Source organism: Chenopodium album, chromosome 26 (assembly GCF_948465745.1).
Source record: "Chenopodium album chromosome 26, dcCheAlbu1.1, whole genome shotgun sequence".
NCBI classification, from domain to species: Eukaryota; Viridiplantae; Streptophyta; class Magnoliopsida; order Caryophyllales; family Amaranthaceae; genus Chenopodium; species Chenopodium album.
Genome location: NC_137859.1, coordinates 20,831,108 through 20,848,285, shown reverse-complemented (window position 1 = coordinate 20,848,285; position 17,178 = coordinate 20,831,108). Strand labels below are relative to the sequence as shown.

The following is a 17,178-nucleotide window of genomic DNA, read 5'->3' as shown; positions in this document are numbered from 1 at the left end:
TTCGAGTGAATCAATTTGATTTATTGCAATTTGAGTACATGGAGTGATGAAAGAGGGGTTTTAGGAGAGGAGAGAAAAATTGAGTTGTGGTTAAATGTACAAGAAACTATACCTATGAGACTACGAGAGCATAAGATATTGGGTTGGCCGAAGAATTTCAAATGAAAACAAAAGATGACATTTTGATCTACATAAATTTATGGGCCTCTAACATAGTTTAAGGATTTGGACCGACTCCATGATGTCAAATTTCTAGATTCCCAAACACCTCATTTCACCCGCTTCAGAAATTTTAAATGGATTTTTTGCATCCAAACACACCAAACTGTAATTCTTAGAGCCTACTTGATTATTCAGTGAACTTTGGTTGCTAATGTGTTGAATGCTTTGGTTTATGTGAATATTTAATGCGAGGAGCCTAGGACAAAACCATGAAAATGGGCCTTTTTTTCCATTGGGAGGTCGGCTGCCCCTCTATTCCTAGCTCAGGGATGGGCTTGCTTGGACTTCAATGAGTCCAAATTTCAGACTTGGCTGTTTTATATATTTTCTATGTGTTTGGTAATTTTAGTGTTGAGGATTCTACATGAATACTTGTGTTAAAGTGAAGAGGCTAGAGCGTACAAAATATGAATGTCACGTACAAGATATAAATGTGATAATGCATACGATTGTTGGAGAAAGCTACAATTATTGTGTAACACTATTTAGTTAAAAGTGTTTAATTTGACTTACAATTTATAGCCATATAGTTTTTGAATTCAGGCTGTCTGTTATACACTCGAGCGTCCTGATGGGTCGATGACTCGATGGGCAGTGTACTCCCCTACTCATATGTTTTTTTTTTTCCCCTCTTCAAATGAACAAATGGGTGGAAAGTAAACAAGTATGGTGGAATTTTTCTTCTTCATTAAACCGCCATAGCATTTTATTAATTTCACCTTTGATTGCCAAATTGATGGGGATAAATAGTGAGTGATTAGGCCAGCAGTGTTATTCTAGAAAAATCTGTCATCCAATCAGTTTAGCAGAGTTGTTTGCAAAATGGGAAAAAAAATGGGTTTGGAAAATGAGATGTGTGTTAGTTTCTTCATACAAATTTGTGCTGTGTCAACGGTGCAAAGTTTGTTTCCCATGTTAGTTTGTCCCACAGTCAGGGAAGGTAATGAAGTTGTGTATGCCAAAGCTTGCATTCCCTTAGGTAAAACAATTTGTGTAGAGTCATTGAGGTAATGGGTTGCCTTTGTTCTGAAAAGGATAGGATGAACTGATTTCCCGGTTTAATTTTGCATGCATTACCTTTTATATAATTCCTAATCAACTGTCATAGTCTGAGTATGTGACTGTTAGGATACCTATTGGACTTCTTTCTGCTCTTGATATTAGCTTGGAACTTTTCTAATAGGCACCGGATAATCTATACAAGCAAGCAAATTGTTTTTGAACACAGCCCCTTGATGCACAAGTATATAAAACTGTTTGTTTGAAATGACCAATGCTTCTAGATTCTGTTTTATGTTCAGCAATTGTTTTCAAATTTTATTCACATTGAATGTGGGATATTCTATTTGTTGAGTAATACTCTAATGTGTTTGTTGGGAAGGTTTAGGTAAAGGATCTTTGACAAAGATGTTTTTTGGTTTGCAGTGAATGGGTTTTTGGACATTGATCGAAGGGTTCCTGCTTTTTGCAAATGCTTTGGCAATATTAAATGAGGATAGATTTCTCACTCCAAGGGGGCTGAGTTTTGAGGCTACAACAGGCAGAAAAAAGTCTCTTAAACAACAAGCTGTAGGTCTTATCTATGTAGCTCAATACTTCAGGTTGCCCTTGATAATTTTGAATGTTATCATGATCGTATCAAAACTGGTTTCTGGATGAGGTAATGGTGAACTGGTTATATCCAAATTATTCATTTAACATAGGACATCGTCACATCTGGATGTTTTGTGCTCCATATGGCATCCCGTTATCTAATTTTTTGATATGGCATGGCGAACAAGAGATGTGTTTATGGGTGCTGTAATTTGCTTTTGAATCTGTATGTGATTATTTAAGTGACAGAACATATGTAAAGGATGTTGTGTATCTTTTGTTTTTCAGTTTATATGAATAACAAAAACTTGATTTTGTAATAGACGAGATAACACTTCTAGCTTATAACTAGATGTTTTTACATCTATATCATGTACTAGTTCTTTTTATTGTTCACTTCAGCTTTATTTCAACTCAATTCAGCTCAGCTCCAATCAGTTTAGTTTAGTTTAGTTCCGTTCAGTTCAACTCCTAATTTCCTTCTCTCATAAAATATTCATTTCAGCTCTATTCAGTTTAGCTCAGCTCCGCTCCAATCAGTTCAGTCAACTCAGCTCAGTAAATGTGAACATGTCCTTAATTCCCAACAACGCAACTTGTAACCACCGCTGTCGCAAAATCATAATCACGGTGCAACCTAAATAATCAAGTGTAAAAGAATCGAATTGAAAGAAAATCAAAAGAATAAAAGTTAACCTAGCTTTGATGCATATGCTTATTATGGCAATGCTTAAAAATTAACAAGATATCTTTGTAAGTGATTCTGTTGCACATTAAGACAAGCCATCCATAAGGTTATCTATGTACATTTTGTACCATTCTTTTTCTGTTACCATATAAGGAACCAATCGCATCTTGAAGTGTTTTGAGTGTAAGTAGGTGACCATCTGGTCAAGTACCGAGGTTGTATTCCATCCCTTGAATACCTTGAAAGTCCAGAAGTTCAAGTTATCCGCTAGTACTTTTTCAGTTTATTGGCACTGATCTGAAATAAATTTGCCTTAGGAAAGTACACAACTATACTACACTGCTCTCGGTTAGAATGACTTTTTTTTATCATTGACTCATTGTATGTTATAACTATTGAATGTTAGAACTTAATAGGCATTCTATAATCTATAGCTCTTTCCGATTTAGGTTACAGCTAGATGAGTTCACCCACATATTTTGCTCCTGTTCTGCTTTACTTGCTAAAGCTAGTCTCTTTAATTTGTTTGCAATTAAACATGTGAACATCTTTGACTATTATCTCGCAAATGGTGGCACATTAATATGGACCGATTTTGATCTGTTATGGGTTTAAGAAGCTAGCCATGAAAAGATTGTTTTAATATAATGTGGGCAGGAAATATGTAATATGGTCAATTGGTCATTAAAGTATTGACTACTCATCACAGTGTTTCTTTTGCAGTGAGTCAGTGACTATTACTCTTAATTGAAACCACGCCCACCCCTTTGTCCATTACAATTTGCAAGTGCCCTCATTGTATAGTGGAGACAAGATTATGTTCTTAACCCTTACAATCTATCCAATCTTTTTGTTTTATTTATCTACCAATTCCATTAACTTCCCAATAACCTACAAAGTATTAATCTTATAGGAGCTCAATTTCTAAATTTTTTTTGTCATCCAATATCTTGTTACATTTAATTTCTATCTGTTCTCGTAAATTAACAAGAACACATTTTAGATTAAAATAATAAAACAGCCTAAACAGGGCATTGCTCGGACCTTGCATCAAATCTTTTAGGGCTTGTTCATTAACAAAGACTGATCCAGGTTTGCAAGGCGTGTCAATTCGGCGGGCACATGAAGATGGATCAGAGGGTAGGTTTCTCCATGATTACATACGCAAAGGCGAAAGCTGTTCCATAGATAGTCTCTCGTGTGATGTGAAAGCCCGTGGCAAAATTAGCGGGGAACGCTCTCTTACGGAAATTCTATGCGGTGTCTGTAGTATTGATGAACCAATTAGCCTTTTGATTTATTTTGTAATGTTCTTGTTGGGGGTTTTTTTTTTTGGTTGAAATACGAACTATATTAGATAAGCATCATTAAAGTTAGTGGCCACAACCAACTTACAAAAGCAACCCCCATGTCTAGGGTGGTTGATGCAGAAATGGGACCATGTCCCCTACAGTTAGTTGTCCGGAGTTTAATAAGTTTGGACCAAAAGACACATTAGCACGATTACAAGTTTGCAAATTAGCCTGTACAGGCTCCTGAATAATTACAAAATGTTCTAATATAGCTTCCTGATTGCATAGGCTACTAGTAGTTTGCTGTAGAGCCAACAAAGCTTGCCTGCCCACCGCATCTGCTTCCTTTACTGCTGCCCTGGAAGTTTTGAACAGTTTTGCCCTTCCTGCTGTTTCCATCAGGTCCCTACATAAAGAGTAATAGTTCTTCATTTCATCAGTCCCAACTCTTGGATTGTTGATGCCTTGCACAACCCTTAGACAATCAGAGAAAATGTTAACCCCATTCCAGCCTTCCCATATGGCCCAAGCAGCACCAGCTAAGATAGCCATAGTTTCAGCCATCACAGCTGAGAGTGCATTGCAATGGACTGCAATACCCTTAATCCACAATCCCTGTCTATCTTTACATACACAAGCAATACCAGCTTCAAAAGAGTTAGACTTAAAAGATGCATCCACATAGATGTTAAAGTCCTGCAGAGTGTGTTGACTCTCATAGATGGTTCCAGTTGGGATGGTACTAGAAGGCATCCCCAGACAAGAGAATTCTAACATAAAGTTCTTCACAGAGGCTAGCCATCTCTCATTATTTATGGATTTCTTGTTAAAAAGCCAGTTATTTCTTCTTAGCCACATTCTCCAAGTAATGAAGGCAAAACACTCATTCTAGGGAAGATTGAACATAGGGTGGTTTATGGTTGATTTTAGGTTCTCACACCACCAGTTATCAGCAGTAAGGTTATGGAAGAAAGTGGGGGGGGGGGAGACAATGTTCCAAATCTCAGAAGCTCTATTACAGTCCCTAAAGACATGCAGAGCAGTTTCCCTAGTGGAAGGGCAGAAACAACAGGAGCCTGAGGGTATTATGTGTCTATAGTTGAGATGATCAGCAGTAGGAAGCCTATCCCAAAGACATAACCACAGGAAGAATTTGGCAGGGGGGGGATATTAAGATCCCAGATGGTAGTATTGAAAGGCACAGACCTATATGTAGAGTGGGACTGGTCCCAAAGATAAGAGTAGGCAGTCTGGCTGTCAAAATGGCCTCCTTGGCCAAGGGAAGAGAAAGGGAAATCCTCACCATGACATGAGAGGGGAATGGAAGATAGTAAGGTAGATATGTGAGGAAGGAGGTTAAAAAGATCATCTAGAGATTTTTTCTCAATCCCTTCATTTGACAGAAGAGAGTAAACAATTCTATTCTCCTCTTGTCTAGGAAGAGGCCCTTAAACCAAAGACCTAATAGAACCCAAGCCAGACCAGTTATCCAGCCAGAAATTACACTGGTCTCCCTTCCCAAGGCCCCATTGGGAGAAGTGGGTGAGGATGTCCCAACCTTTCCCAGCATCTTGCCAAATGTGGGATCCCTTAGCAAAAGGGGTAACTACAGGTTTGTGATAGTACTTCTCCTTAACTAGAGTAGCAGACAGATTATCTGAGGTCAGAAACTTCCAACACAATTTTTCCATGGACACTCTGTTCTGCAAATGGGCTAATCTGAAATTGAGCCCTCCCCTAATTCTAGGGGAGCAGATTTTGTCCCAAGCAATAAGGGGGATCTTTTTAGCTTCAGGAGTAGTACCCCAGAAAAAATGAGAATAGATTTGATCAATCTGGGAAGTCAAGGACTTGGGAAGGCAAATGGTTTGCAAAGAATAAGCAGGAATGGAATAAAGGGTAGCCTTAATGAGGACTGCTCTACCAGCTTTAGACAGGTGTTTAGCTTTCCAACTACTCAACTTACTTCTGACTTAGTAATAATATGGTTTAGCTGAGTCTTAGTAGGCCTTTTGTCAGTAAGAGGGAAACCAAGGTAGATACCTAAATCAGAACTAACAGGGACTCCTAGACTTGCACTAAAGAGATCCACAGAGAAAGGGGAGGCATTCTTAGAGAAGTAGAGTTTACTCTTAGAGGGGTTCATACATTGCCCAGACATGGCCCAGAAAAGATCCAAAGTGTCTTGCATGGCATTGAGAGTGGTAGGGGCAGCTTCACCAAACAAGAGTAAGTCATCAGCAAAGAGCAAATTAAATGGGATATTGGGGTAGAATTATTTCTAAATCTAAAGGGCTTCCACAAACCCTGAGAGCAGGAGGATTCAATCAAATAGGAGAGATAGTTCATGCAGATGATGAAGATGTAGGGGGATAAAGGGTCACCCTGTCTGATTCCCCTAGAAGCAGAAAAAGAGGGAGAGGGGGAGCCATTGACTAGCACTTGGAAGGAAGGATTAGAAATGCAATTCATGATTAAAGTAACTGAGTGCTCATCAAACCCAGTCCTTAAGAGGCAGAACTCAATGAATGTCCATTCTAACCTATCATAGGCTTTCTCAAGGTCAATTTTAAGACAAAACCAAGCTATCCTCCCAGATTTTTTCCTCATGGAATGTTCTTGTCGGGGTTGAATATCTTTGTAGGTGCCTTAAGGCTTTCTTATTAATGGATTTTTTTCTTTCTCAAAAAAAAAAAAAAAAAAAAAAAAGTGATTCCCTTACCTCAAAAACAAAAAAAACCAAAAAAAAAAAGAAAGTGATTCCCAAAGATTACTCCGGAGTACGATTTTTGTAAATTAACAACACATTACACATATTGTGTTTTTCACCTTCTCGGCTCCTCCCGCCTCCCGTTCTCTTTCCTCCATTGAGGCGACTACACTGAATTTTCTGGTGAAGCGAATAGTGAGCTTTCTCTCCTCCATTGAACCTTAGGTAAGATGTTTTCTCTTAATCAGTCAACATCAGTTTCACAATATAGTGTTAATCCTTAATTTGATTCAATCTAGGGTTCTTCTATGGTGGATCGATTGTTGAACCATGTTTAAGTTACAAGTATAATTTAATCACTGCACAAAGAAGAATTAAGTTTGATAATTGAGTCAAATTTGATTGCTATATGTTGCAAAACCCTTAAATGTTAAGACTGAACTATAAAATAGGAATTTTTCTTCCTGCTTTCACTGCCTCTGTCAACATACCAAACTCCAGATTTGGTATAATTACAGATTTTCGCTTTATGCCAAAATTTTGATTTGGGTTCAGTTAAAATTGTCTTTGCTGAATTGGGTATTCCTCATACTTACTCTTTGACCACTTTGTTATCAGCATTTTCTGAGTCACGTTGATTATGCCTGCCAACTGCTTGATGAAATGCCTCTTGGAAATGTTAAGCCTTGGAATGTTGTAATTATTGGGTGTTCTGAAATGGGTATGATGTTGTTGTATTTGACTTGTGTATGAGAATGAATTTGTTGGGTGTGAGCCATGACAATTATGCTTTTGCTTGCGTTCTGTTGTCGAATTATATGGCATTTCTTCCTCCTGCCCTCGCTCAGGGACGAGCCTGATAAGGAAGTGTGGATTCCCTTGGTTGATGGGGTTTGGGCGAGGCAAGTCTTTTAAAGCTACTGATGCTAATTATTAGTGGTGTGGGATAAATGGCTTTAGCTTTGTTACTTGGAAAGGTGAATTTGTTGCCTTAGGTGTGGACGTGTGGTGCAACGACAAATTCAGTTTGATTTGGAGTTTTACGATGCTAGGGTTACCTTTTTGGCTTCAACTAAGCTGGGACTCTAGGAGGTTGGATGTTGGAGTTTAGCTGCTGAGTCTGATTGCTTTGATTCATCAAAATTGAAACACATTTAGTTCCTACTTCATATTTGCGGTGATCGATACTTATTGTCTTGGTCATAAGATATGATTTTGTCTTTGGTCCTTTGCTACGGAGGGAAAAATCTAGGTAATACCAAAGCTAGATTTATGTCTTTCATTTTAAAAGAAAAAAAAAAACAAAAATCGCTCTGATGATGTGCTAATTCATTTAATTGATTTGATGTCTCTAGACTACTGTATGTATATAGCTGGAATTCCTGTAACCTGTAAACAATAAATTTTCTTGTCTCTTGCTATGTTGCAAACTATGTTTCTCTCTATGTGTAACTATGTTTACAATCTTGAATTGAAGGCCAAATTCTTAAATTTGGGATTGTTTATTTTTGTCATCCCCATTATTGATAGGACTTGATGGGTTATTACTTATTTGTTTGCTTCTTGGATGTTTTGCTAGCAATTGCTAATAAGTTTTCAACTTCACTTGCTTCTTACATGACAAGTCAGCAGTAGTGTAGTGCCAAAAGTAAAGGCTTTTTGATTGGTAATAGCATAATTTGTCTGGCATTAATATAGAGATTTTATGCCTTATTTATTTAAGTTTCAAAATCGCAGTGGGTGGAAGCCTTAATGGAAGGTGAAACGGCTGATGCCAAAGGGGGGACAGAAAGCTTTCCATCAACGGTGTATGGTGATGGTGTATCTGTGCAAGAGTGTCAAAAGATGATCCAGAGAAGCTTGCGAACTCCCATGGTGAGATTTCTGATGGAGAATTGGGAAAAATCAGGGTGTAGCATTGGAGATAACTTCATAAAAGCTGTTGATTGTAAGCAAAAAGTTAGTGGTGGTTATCTTCGTGGTGGAGGGATAATGGTATGTAGCAATTATATGAACATGCAAGATGAGGTCAACCAAGTTCTGATTCATGAGCTCATTCATGCTTATGATGATTGTACAGCAAAAAACTTAAATTGGGCTAATTGTGCTCATCATGCTTGTAGTGAGATTCGCGCTGGCCATTTGAGTGGTGATTGCCACTTCAAACGAGAGCTATTTCAGATTAAGAGCAATCAAAATCCCTCTATTTCAGATTAAGCATGAATTGGGTAACTTCACCTGAGTTTCCGAGGAAAGACTAACCATGACTGACTCCTTGTTTCATTCTTCACAGCTGCCAAAATCTTTGTTCTGAAAGAGGTGAGACCACAAGTGGCACCAGCTGCAGATTCTGTCTCATTGAAATTTGAAGGGAGGAGAGAAGCAAAGGGATTAAAGATTGAAATCATGCTTAAAAAAAATTCAGATTTATTTGTTTGATTCATTCCCGTACAAATTCCAGTATAATTGTTTCGAATTGATCTGCCTATCAAATAGATCCACTATAAAGTGGTGCAACAATCAAGATTGTTTCAGAGAAAAGTAAAATGTTATAAAGTTATGGAAACAAAATTTTGTGTAACCAGCTTCAAACATTACACATAAGCCACTTATAAGAAAACTAGTGTATCTCAAGGAGCTCTATCGAAGGGTCGTGTATCATTGTAACAAGTCTCCCATACAGCTTCCATTGCATCCTTGGCAGCTGTTTCAGAGCAGTGAGGATTGGCCATCACTGATTTCATTACTCTTCTCTTCACACAATCTTGTTCATGACCTCGGAGCTTCATATAGCCACGCAATAGCTCTCGTTTGAAGTGGCGATCACCACTCAAATGGCCAGCGCGAATCTCACTACAAGCATGATGAGCACAATTAGCCCAATTTAAGTTTTTTGCTGTACAATCATCATAAGCATGAATGAGCTCATGAATCAGAACTTGGTTGACCTCATCTTGCATGTTCATATAATTGCTACATACCATTATCCCTCCACCACGAAGATAACCACCACTAACTTTTTGCTTACAATCAACAGCTTTTATGAAGTTATCTCCAATGCTACACCCTGATTTTTCCCAATTCTCCATCAGAAATCTCACCATGGGAGTTCGCAAGCTTCTCTGGATCATCTTTTGACACTCTTGCACAGATACACCATCACCATACACCGTTGATGGAAAGCTTTCTGTCCCCCCTTTGGCATCAGCCGTTTCACCTTCCATTAAGGCTTCCACCCACTGCGATTTTGAAACTTAAATAAATAAGGCATAAAATCTCTATATTAATGCCAGACAAATTGTGCTATTACCAATCAAAAAGCCTTTACTTTTGGCACTACACTACTGCTGACTTGTCATGTAAGAAGCAAGTGAAGTTGAAAACTTATTAGCAATTGCTAGCAAAACATCCAAGAAGCAAACAAATAAGTAATAACCCATCAAGTCCTATCAATAATGGGGATGACAAAAATAAACAATCCCAAATTTAAGAATTTGGCCTTCAATTCAAGATTGTAAACATAGTTACACATAGAGAGAAACATAGTTTGCAACATAGCAAGAGACAAGAAAATTTATTGTTTACAGGTTACAGGAATTCCAGCTATATACATACAGTAGTCTAGAGACATCAAATCAATTAAATGAATTAGCACATCATCAGAGCGATTTTTGTTTTTTTTTTCTTTTAAAATGAAAGACATAAATCTAGCTTTGGTATTACCTAGATTTTTCCCTCCGTAGCAAAGGACCAAAGACAAAATCATATCTTATGACCAAGACAACAAGTATCGATCACCGCAAATATGAAGTAGGAACTAAATGTGTTTCAATTTTGATGAATCAAAGCAATCAGACTCAGCAGCTAAACTCCAACATCCAACCTCCTAGAGTCCCAGCTTAGTTGAAGCCAAAAAGGTAACCCTAGCATCGTAAAACTCCAAATCAAACTAAATTTGTCGTTGCACCACACGTCCACACCTAAGGCAACAAATTCACCTTTCCAAGTAACAAAGCTAAAGCCATTTATCCCACACCACTAATAATTAGCATCAGTAGCTTTAAAAGACTTGCCTCGCCCAAACCCCATCAACCAAGGGAATCCACACTTCCTTATCAGGCTCGTCCCTGAGCGAGGGCAGGAGGAAGAAATGCCATATAATTCGACAACAGAACGCAAGCAAAAGCATAATTGTCATGGCTCACACCCAACAAATTCATTCTCATACACAAGTCAAATACAACAACATCATACCCATTTCAGAACACCCAATAATTACAACATTCCAAGGCTTAACATTTCCAAGAGGCATTTCATCAAGCAGTTGGCAGGCATAATCAACGTGACTCAGCTTAGAAAATGCTGATAACAAAGTGGTCAAAGAGTAAGTATGAGGAATACCCAATTCAGCAAAGACAATTTTAACTGAACCCAAATCAAAATTTTGGCATAAAGCAAAAATCTGTAATTATACCAAATCTGGAGTTTGGTATGTTGACAGAGGCAGTGAAAGCAGGAAGAAAAATTCCTATTTTATAGTTCAGTCTTAACATTTAAGGGTTTTGCAACATATAGCAATCAAATTTGACTCAATTATCAAACTTAATTCTTCTTTGTGCAGTGATTAAATTATACTTGTAACTTAAACATGGTTCAACAATCGATCCACCATAGAAGAACCCTAGATTGAATCAAATTAAGGATTAACACTATATTGTGAAACTGATGTTGACTGATTAAGAGAAAACATCTTACCTAAGGTTCAATGGAGGAGAGAAAGCTCACTATTCGCTTCACCAGAAAATTCAGTGTAGTCGCCTCAATGGAGGAAAGAGAACGGGAGGCGGGAGGAGCCGAGAAGGTGAAAAACACAATATGTGTAATGTGTTGTTAATTTACAAAAATTGTACTCCGGAGTAATCTTTGGGAATCACTTTCTTTTTTTTTTTTGGGTTTTTTTGTTTTTGAGGTAAGGGAATGACTTTTTTTTTTTTTTTTTTTTTTTTTTTTTGAGAAAGAAAAAAAATCCATTAATAAGAAAGCCTTAAGGAACCTACAAAGATATTCAACCCCAACAAGAACATTCCATGAGGAAAAAATCTGGGAGGATAGCTTGGTTTTGTCTTAAAATTGACCTTGAGAAAGCCTATGATAGGTTAGAATAGACATTCATTGAGTTCTGCCTCTTAAGGACTGAGTTTGATGAGCACTCAGTTACTTTAATCATGAATTGCATTTCTAATCCTTCCTTCCAAGTGCTAGTTAATGGCTCCCCGTCTCCCTCTTTTTCTGCTTCTAGGGGAATCAGACAGGGTGACCCTTTATCCCCCTACATCTTCATCATCTGCATGAACTATCTCTCCTATTTGATTGAATCCTCCTGCTCTCAGGGTTTGTGGAAGCCCTTTAGATTTAGAAATAATTCTACCCCAATATCCCATTTAATTTGCTCTTTGCTGATGACTTACTCTTGTTTGGTGAAGCTTCCCCTACCACTCTCAATGCCATGCAAGACACTTTGGATCTTTTCTGGGCCATGTCTGGGCAATGTATGAACCCCTCTAAGAGTAAACTCTACTTCTCTAAGAATGCCTCCCCTTTCTCTGTGGATCTCTTTAGTGCAAGTCTAGGAGTCCCTGTTAGTTCTGATTTAGGTATCTACCTTGGTTTCCCTCTTACTGACAAAAGGCCTACTAAGACTGAGCTAAACCATATTATTACTAAGTCAGAAGTAAGTTGAGTAGTTGGAAAGCTAAACACCTGTCTAAAGCTGGTAGAGTAGTCCTCATTAAGGCTACCCTTTATTCCATTCCTGCTTATTCTATGCAAACCATTTGCCTTCCCAAGTCCTTGACTTCCCAGATTGATCAAATCTATTCTCATTTTTTCTGGGGTACTACTCCTGAAGCTAAAAAGATCCCCCTTATTGCTTGGGACAAAATCTGCTCCCCTAGAATTAGGGGAGGGCTCAATTTCAGATTAGCCCATTTGCAGAACAGAGTGTCCATGGCAAAATTGTGTTGGAAGTTTCTGACCTCAGATAATCTGTCTGCTACTCTAGTTAAGGAGAAGTACTGTCACAAACTTGTAGTTACCCCTTTTGCTAAGGGATCCCACATTTGGCAAGATGCTGGGAAAGGTTGGGACATCCTCACCCACTTCTCCCAATGGGGCCTTGGGAAGGGAGACCAGTGTAATTTCTGGCTGGATAACTGGCCTGGCTTGGGTTCTATTAGGTCTTTGGTTTAAGGGCCTCTTCCTAGACAAGAGGAGAATAGAACTGTTTACTCTCTTCTGTCAAATGAAGGGATTGAGAAAAAATCTTTGGATGATCTTTTTAACCTCCCTCCTCACATATCTACCTTACTATCTTCCATTCCCCTCTCATGTCATGGTGAGGATTTCCCTTTCTCTTCCCTTGGCCAAGGAGGCCATTTTGACAGTCAGACTGCCTACTCTTATCTTTGGGACCAGTCCCACTCTGCATATAGGTCTGTGCCTTTCAATACTACCATCTGGGATCTTAATATCCCCCCCTGCCAAATTCTTCCTGTGGTTATGTCTTTGGGATAGGCTTCCTACTGCTGATCATCTCAACTATAGACACATAATACCCTCAGGCTCCTGTTGTTTCTGCCCTTCCACTAGGGAAACTGCTCTGCATGTCTTTAGGGACTGTAATAGAGCTTATGAGATTTGGAACATTGTCTCCCCCCCCCCCCACTTTCTTCCATAACCTTACTGCTGATAACTGGTGGTGTGAGAACCTAAAATCAACCATAAACCACCCTATGTTCAATCTTCCCTAGAATGAGTGTTTTGCCTTCATTACTTGGAGAATGTGGCTAAGAAGAAATAACTGGCTTTTTAACAAGAAATCCATAAATAATGAGAGATGGCTAGCCTCTGTGAAGAACTTTATGTTAGAATTCTCTTGTCTGGGGATGCCTGCTAGTACCATCCCAACTGGAACCATCTATGAGAGTCAACACACTCTGCAGGACTTTAACATCTATGTGGATGCATCTTTTAAGTCTAACTCTTTTGAAGCTGGTATTGCTTGTGTATGTAAAGATAGACAGGGATTGTGGATTAAGGGTATTGCAGTCCATTGCAATGCACTCTCAGCTGTGATGGTTGAAACTATGGCTATCTTAGCTGGTGCTGCTTGGGCCATATGGGAAGGCTGGAGTGGGGTTAACATTTTCTCTGATTGTCTAAGGGTTGTGCAAGGCATCAACAATCCAAGAGTTGGGACTGATGAAATGAAGAACTATTACTCTTTATGTAGGGACCTGATGGAAACAGCAGGAAGGGCAAAACTGTTCAAAACTTCCAGGGCAGCAGTAAAGGAAGCAGATGCGGTGGGCAGGCAAGCTTTGTTGGCTCTACAGCAAACTACTAGTAGCCTATGCAATCAGGAAGCTATATTAGAACATTTTGTAATTATTCAGGAGCCTGTACAGGCTAATTTGCAAACTTGTAATCGTGCTAATGTGTCTTTTGGTCCAAACTTATTAAACTCCGGACAACTAACTGTAGGGGACATGGTCCCATTTCTGCATCAACCACCCTAGACATGGGGGTTGCTTTTGTAAGTTGGCTGTGGCCACTAACTTTAATGATGCTTATCTAATATAGTTCGTATTTCAACCAAAAAAAAAACCCCCAACAAGAACATTACAAAATAAATCAAAAGGCTAATTGGTTCATCAATACTACAGACACCGCATAGAATTTCCGTAAGAGAGCGTTCCCCGCTAATTTTGCCACGGGCTTTCACATCACACGAGAGACTATCTATGGAACAGCTTTTGCCTTTGCGTATGTAATCATGGAGAAACCTACCCTCTGATCCATCTTCATGTGCCCGCCGAATTGACACGCCTTGCAAACCTGGATCAGTCCTTGTTAATGAACAAGCCCTAAAAGATTTGATGCAAGGTCTGAGCAATGCCCTGTTTAGGCTGTTTTATTATTTTAATCTAAAATGTGTTCTTGTTAATTTACGAGAACAGATAGAAATTAAATGTAACAAGATATTGGATGACAAAAAAAATTTAGAAATTGAGCTCCTATAAGATTAATACTTTGTAGGTTATTGGGAAGTTAATGGAATTGGTAGATAAATAAAACAAAAAGATTGGATAGATTGTAAGGGTTAAGAACATAATCTTGTCTCCACTATACAATGAGGGCACTTGCAAATTGTAATGGACAAAGGGGTGGGCGTGGTTTCAATTAAGAGTAATAGTCACTGACTCACTGCAAAAGAAACACTGTGATGAGTAGTCAATACTTTAATGACCAATTGACCATATTACATATTTCCTGCCCACATTATATTAAAACAATCTTTTCATGGCTAGCTTCTTAAACCCATAACAGATCAAAATCGGTCCATATTAATGTGCCACCATTTGCGAGATAATAGTCAAAGATGTTCACATGTTTAATTGCAAACAAATTAAAGAGACTAGCTTTAGCAAGTAAAGCAGAACAGGAGCAAAATATGTGGGTGAACTCATCTAGCTGTAACCTAAATCGGAAAGAGCTATAGATTATAGAATGCCTATTAAGTTCTAACATTCAATAGTTATAACATACAATGAGTCAATGATAAAAAAAAGTCATTCTAACCGAGAGCAGTGTAGTATAGTTGTGTACTTTCCTAAGGCAAATTTATTTCAGATCAGTGCCAATAAACTGAAAAAGTACTAGCGGATAACTTGAACTTCTGGACTTTCAAGGTATTCAAGGGATGGAATACAACCTCGGTACTTGACCAGATGGTCACCTACTTACACTCAGAACACTTCAAGATGCGATTGGTTCCTTATATGGTAACAGAAAAAGAATGGTACAAAATGTACATAGATAACCTTATGGATGGCTTGTCTTAATGTGCAACAGAATCACTTACAAAGATATCTTGTTAATTTTTAAGCATTGCCATAATAAGCATATGCATCAAAGCTAGGTCAACTTTTATTCTTTTGATTTTCTTTCAATTCGATTCTTTTACACTTGATTATTTAGGTTGCACCGTGATTATGATTTTGCGACAGCGGTGGTTACAAGTTGCGTTGTTGGGAATTAAGGACATGTTCACATTTACTGAGCTGAGTTAGCTGAACTGATTGGAGCGGAGCTGAGCTAAACTGAATAGAGCTGAAATGAATATTTTATGAGAGAAGGAAATTAGGAGCTGAACTGAACGGAACTAAACTAAACTAAACTGATTGGAGCTGAGCTGAATTGAGTTGAAATAAAGCTGAAGTGAACAATAAAAAGAACTAGTACATGATATAGATGTAAAAACATCTAGTTATAAGCTAGAAGTGTTATCTCATCTATTACAAAATCAAGTTTTTGTTATTCATATAAACTGAAAAACAAAAGATACACAACATCCTTTACATATGTTCTGTCACTTAAATAATCACATACAGATTCAAAAGCAAATTACAGCACCCATAAACACATCTCTTGTTCGCCATGCCGTATCCAAAAATTAGATAACGGGATGCCATATGGGGCACAAAACATCCAGATGTGACGATGTCCTATGTTAAATGAATAATTTGGATATAACCAGTTCACCATTACCTCATCCAGAAACCAGCTTTGATACGATCATGATAACATTCAAAATTATCAAGGGCAACCTGAAGTATTGAGCTACATAGATAAGACCTACAGCTTGTTGTTTAAGAGACTTTTTTCTGCCTGTTGTAGCCTCAAAACTCAGCCCCCTTGGAGTGAGAAATCTATCCTCATTTAATATTGCCAAAGCATTTGCAAAAAGCAGGAACCCTTCGATCAATGTCCAAAAACCCATTCACTGCAAACCAAAAAACATCTTTGTCAAAGATCCTTTACCTAAACCTTCCCAACAAACACATTAGAGTATTACTCAACAAATAGAATATCCCACATTCAATGTGAATAAAATTTGAAAACAATGTAAAACATTCAGTAATTGCCAAACTCTATATTTGGAATTGAATTTCAACATTTCATTTCCAACATTTGAAATGAATACCAATTTCAAATGAAATCAGATTTCTAAACACTATCTTAAACTCCATATGAAGATCAAATTTCTAGGCGTTCTAGCAACAAGATCGCTCGTTTTAATCATTCATAACTTCAGAATTTATATCTAATAGTTCAATAATCCAACTTAGAAGAAGCCTAAATTGACTATACTAGCAATTAAATCAACGATTAACACTAGATTGTGAAATTGACATTTGATGATTAAATTGTTGAAAAAACCTCTTACCTCGGAAGCTGCTTCAATGGAAATGCGAAAGCTCAGCCCTTTCAATGAAGAAATCAGAGTAAGCTTCAATGGAGGAGAGAGAGGGAGAAGAGTGCAAACAGGGGAAATGTGAAATAGATCTAAAGAGGAAAAACGGAAAATATAGACATTGGAGATTTGGAGGAATATTAAGGGCACGCCTATTACATCAACCTTAAAACAAAATGTCCAGAGAGCCCTTTTAGTTGTTGGTAAAATAAATTATGAAAATATGTAAATAAATATTTTTCGGAAAATTTAGAAATAATAATCTCAACTTTTATCAATTTAGGTAGAATAATCATAAGTTTGGATTATACCGGAATAATTCGAATTTAGAGGTCTTTTTTTTCTTCAATCCATAATC

General features: G+C 37.9%; 2 protein-coding genes and 2 pseudogenes across 3 annotated transcripts; 2 read left to right on the top strand and 2 right to left on the bottom strand.

The window, feature by feature from the left end:
- Positions 1–5,243: 5,243 nt before the first annotated feature.
- Positions 5,244–6,405, bottom strand: LOC145616936 (uncharacterized). Its single transcript, XM_081671650.1, has 3 exons — positions 6,102–6,405; positions 5,762–6,009; positions 5,244–5,645 (listed from the first exon to the last, which is right to left on the bottom strand). Exons 1-3 carry the CDS (start codon positions 6,403–6,405, stop codon positions 5,244–5,246), a joined length of 954 nt encoding a protein of 317 aa, XP_081527776.1.
- Positions 6,406–8,257: 1,852 nt separating this feature from the next.
- Positions 8,258–8,722, top strand: LOC145616934 (mitochondrial inner membrane protease ATP23 pseudogene; annotated as a pseudogene).
- A 195-nt stretch (positions 8,723–8,917) lies between these two features.
- On the bottom strand, positions 8,918–16,949 carry LOC145617384 (mitochondrial inner membrane protease ATP23 pseudogene; annotated as a pseudogene). The gene is made up of 2 exons (XR_014107719.1): positions 16,794–16,949; positions 8,918–9,744 (listed from the first exon to the last, which is right to left on the bottom strand). The product of XR_014107719.1 is annotated as a mitochondrial inner membrane protease ATP23 pseudogene (transcript).
- Positions 11,731–13,078, top strand: LOC145616933 (uncharacterized). Its single transcript, XM_081671649.1, has 4 exons — positions 11,731–11,896; positions 11,989–12,236; positions 12,353–12,644; positions 12,756–13,078. The coding sequence occupies exons 1-4, from the start codon at positions 11,731–11,733 to the stop codon at positions 13,076–13,078; spliced, it is 1,029 nt and encodes a 342-aa protein (XP_081527775.1).
- Positions 16,950–17,178: the final 229 nt, after the last annotated feature.

Coding starts and splice junctions, on each gene's coding strand:
- LOC145616936 (XM_081671650.1), bottom strand. CDS start 6,405: ATGAGGAAAAAATCTGGGAGGATAGCTTGGTTTTGTCTTAAAATTGAC. Junction 6,010..6,101: donor TGAATCCTCCTGCTCTCAGG/GTTTGTGGAAGC, acceptor TGTTTGGTGAAG/CTGCCCCTACCACTCTCAAT. Junction 5,646..5,761: donor ATATTATTACTAAGTCAGAA/GTAAGTTGAGTA, acceptor TGCCTTCCCAAG/TCCTTGACTTCCCAGATTGA.
- LOC145616933 (XM_081671649.1), top strand. CDS start 11,731: ATGAATTGCATTTCTAATCCTTCCTTCCAAGTGCTAGTTAATGGCTCC. Junction 12,237..12,352: donor ATATTATTACTAAGTCAGAA/GTAAGTTGAGTA, acceptor TGCCTTCCCAAG/TCCTTGACTTCCCAGATTGA. Junction 12,645..12,755: donor TTGGCAAGATGCTGGGAAAG/GTTGGGACATCC, acceptor CTTTGGTTTAAG/GGCCTCTTCCTAGACAAGAG.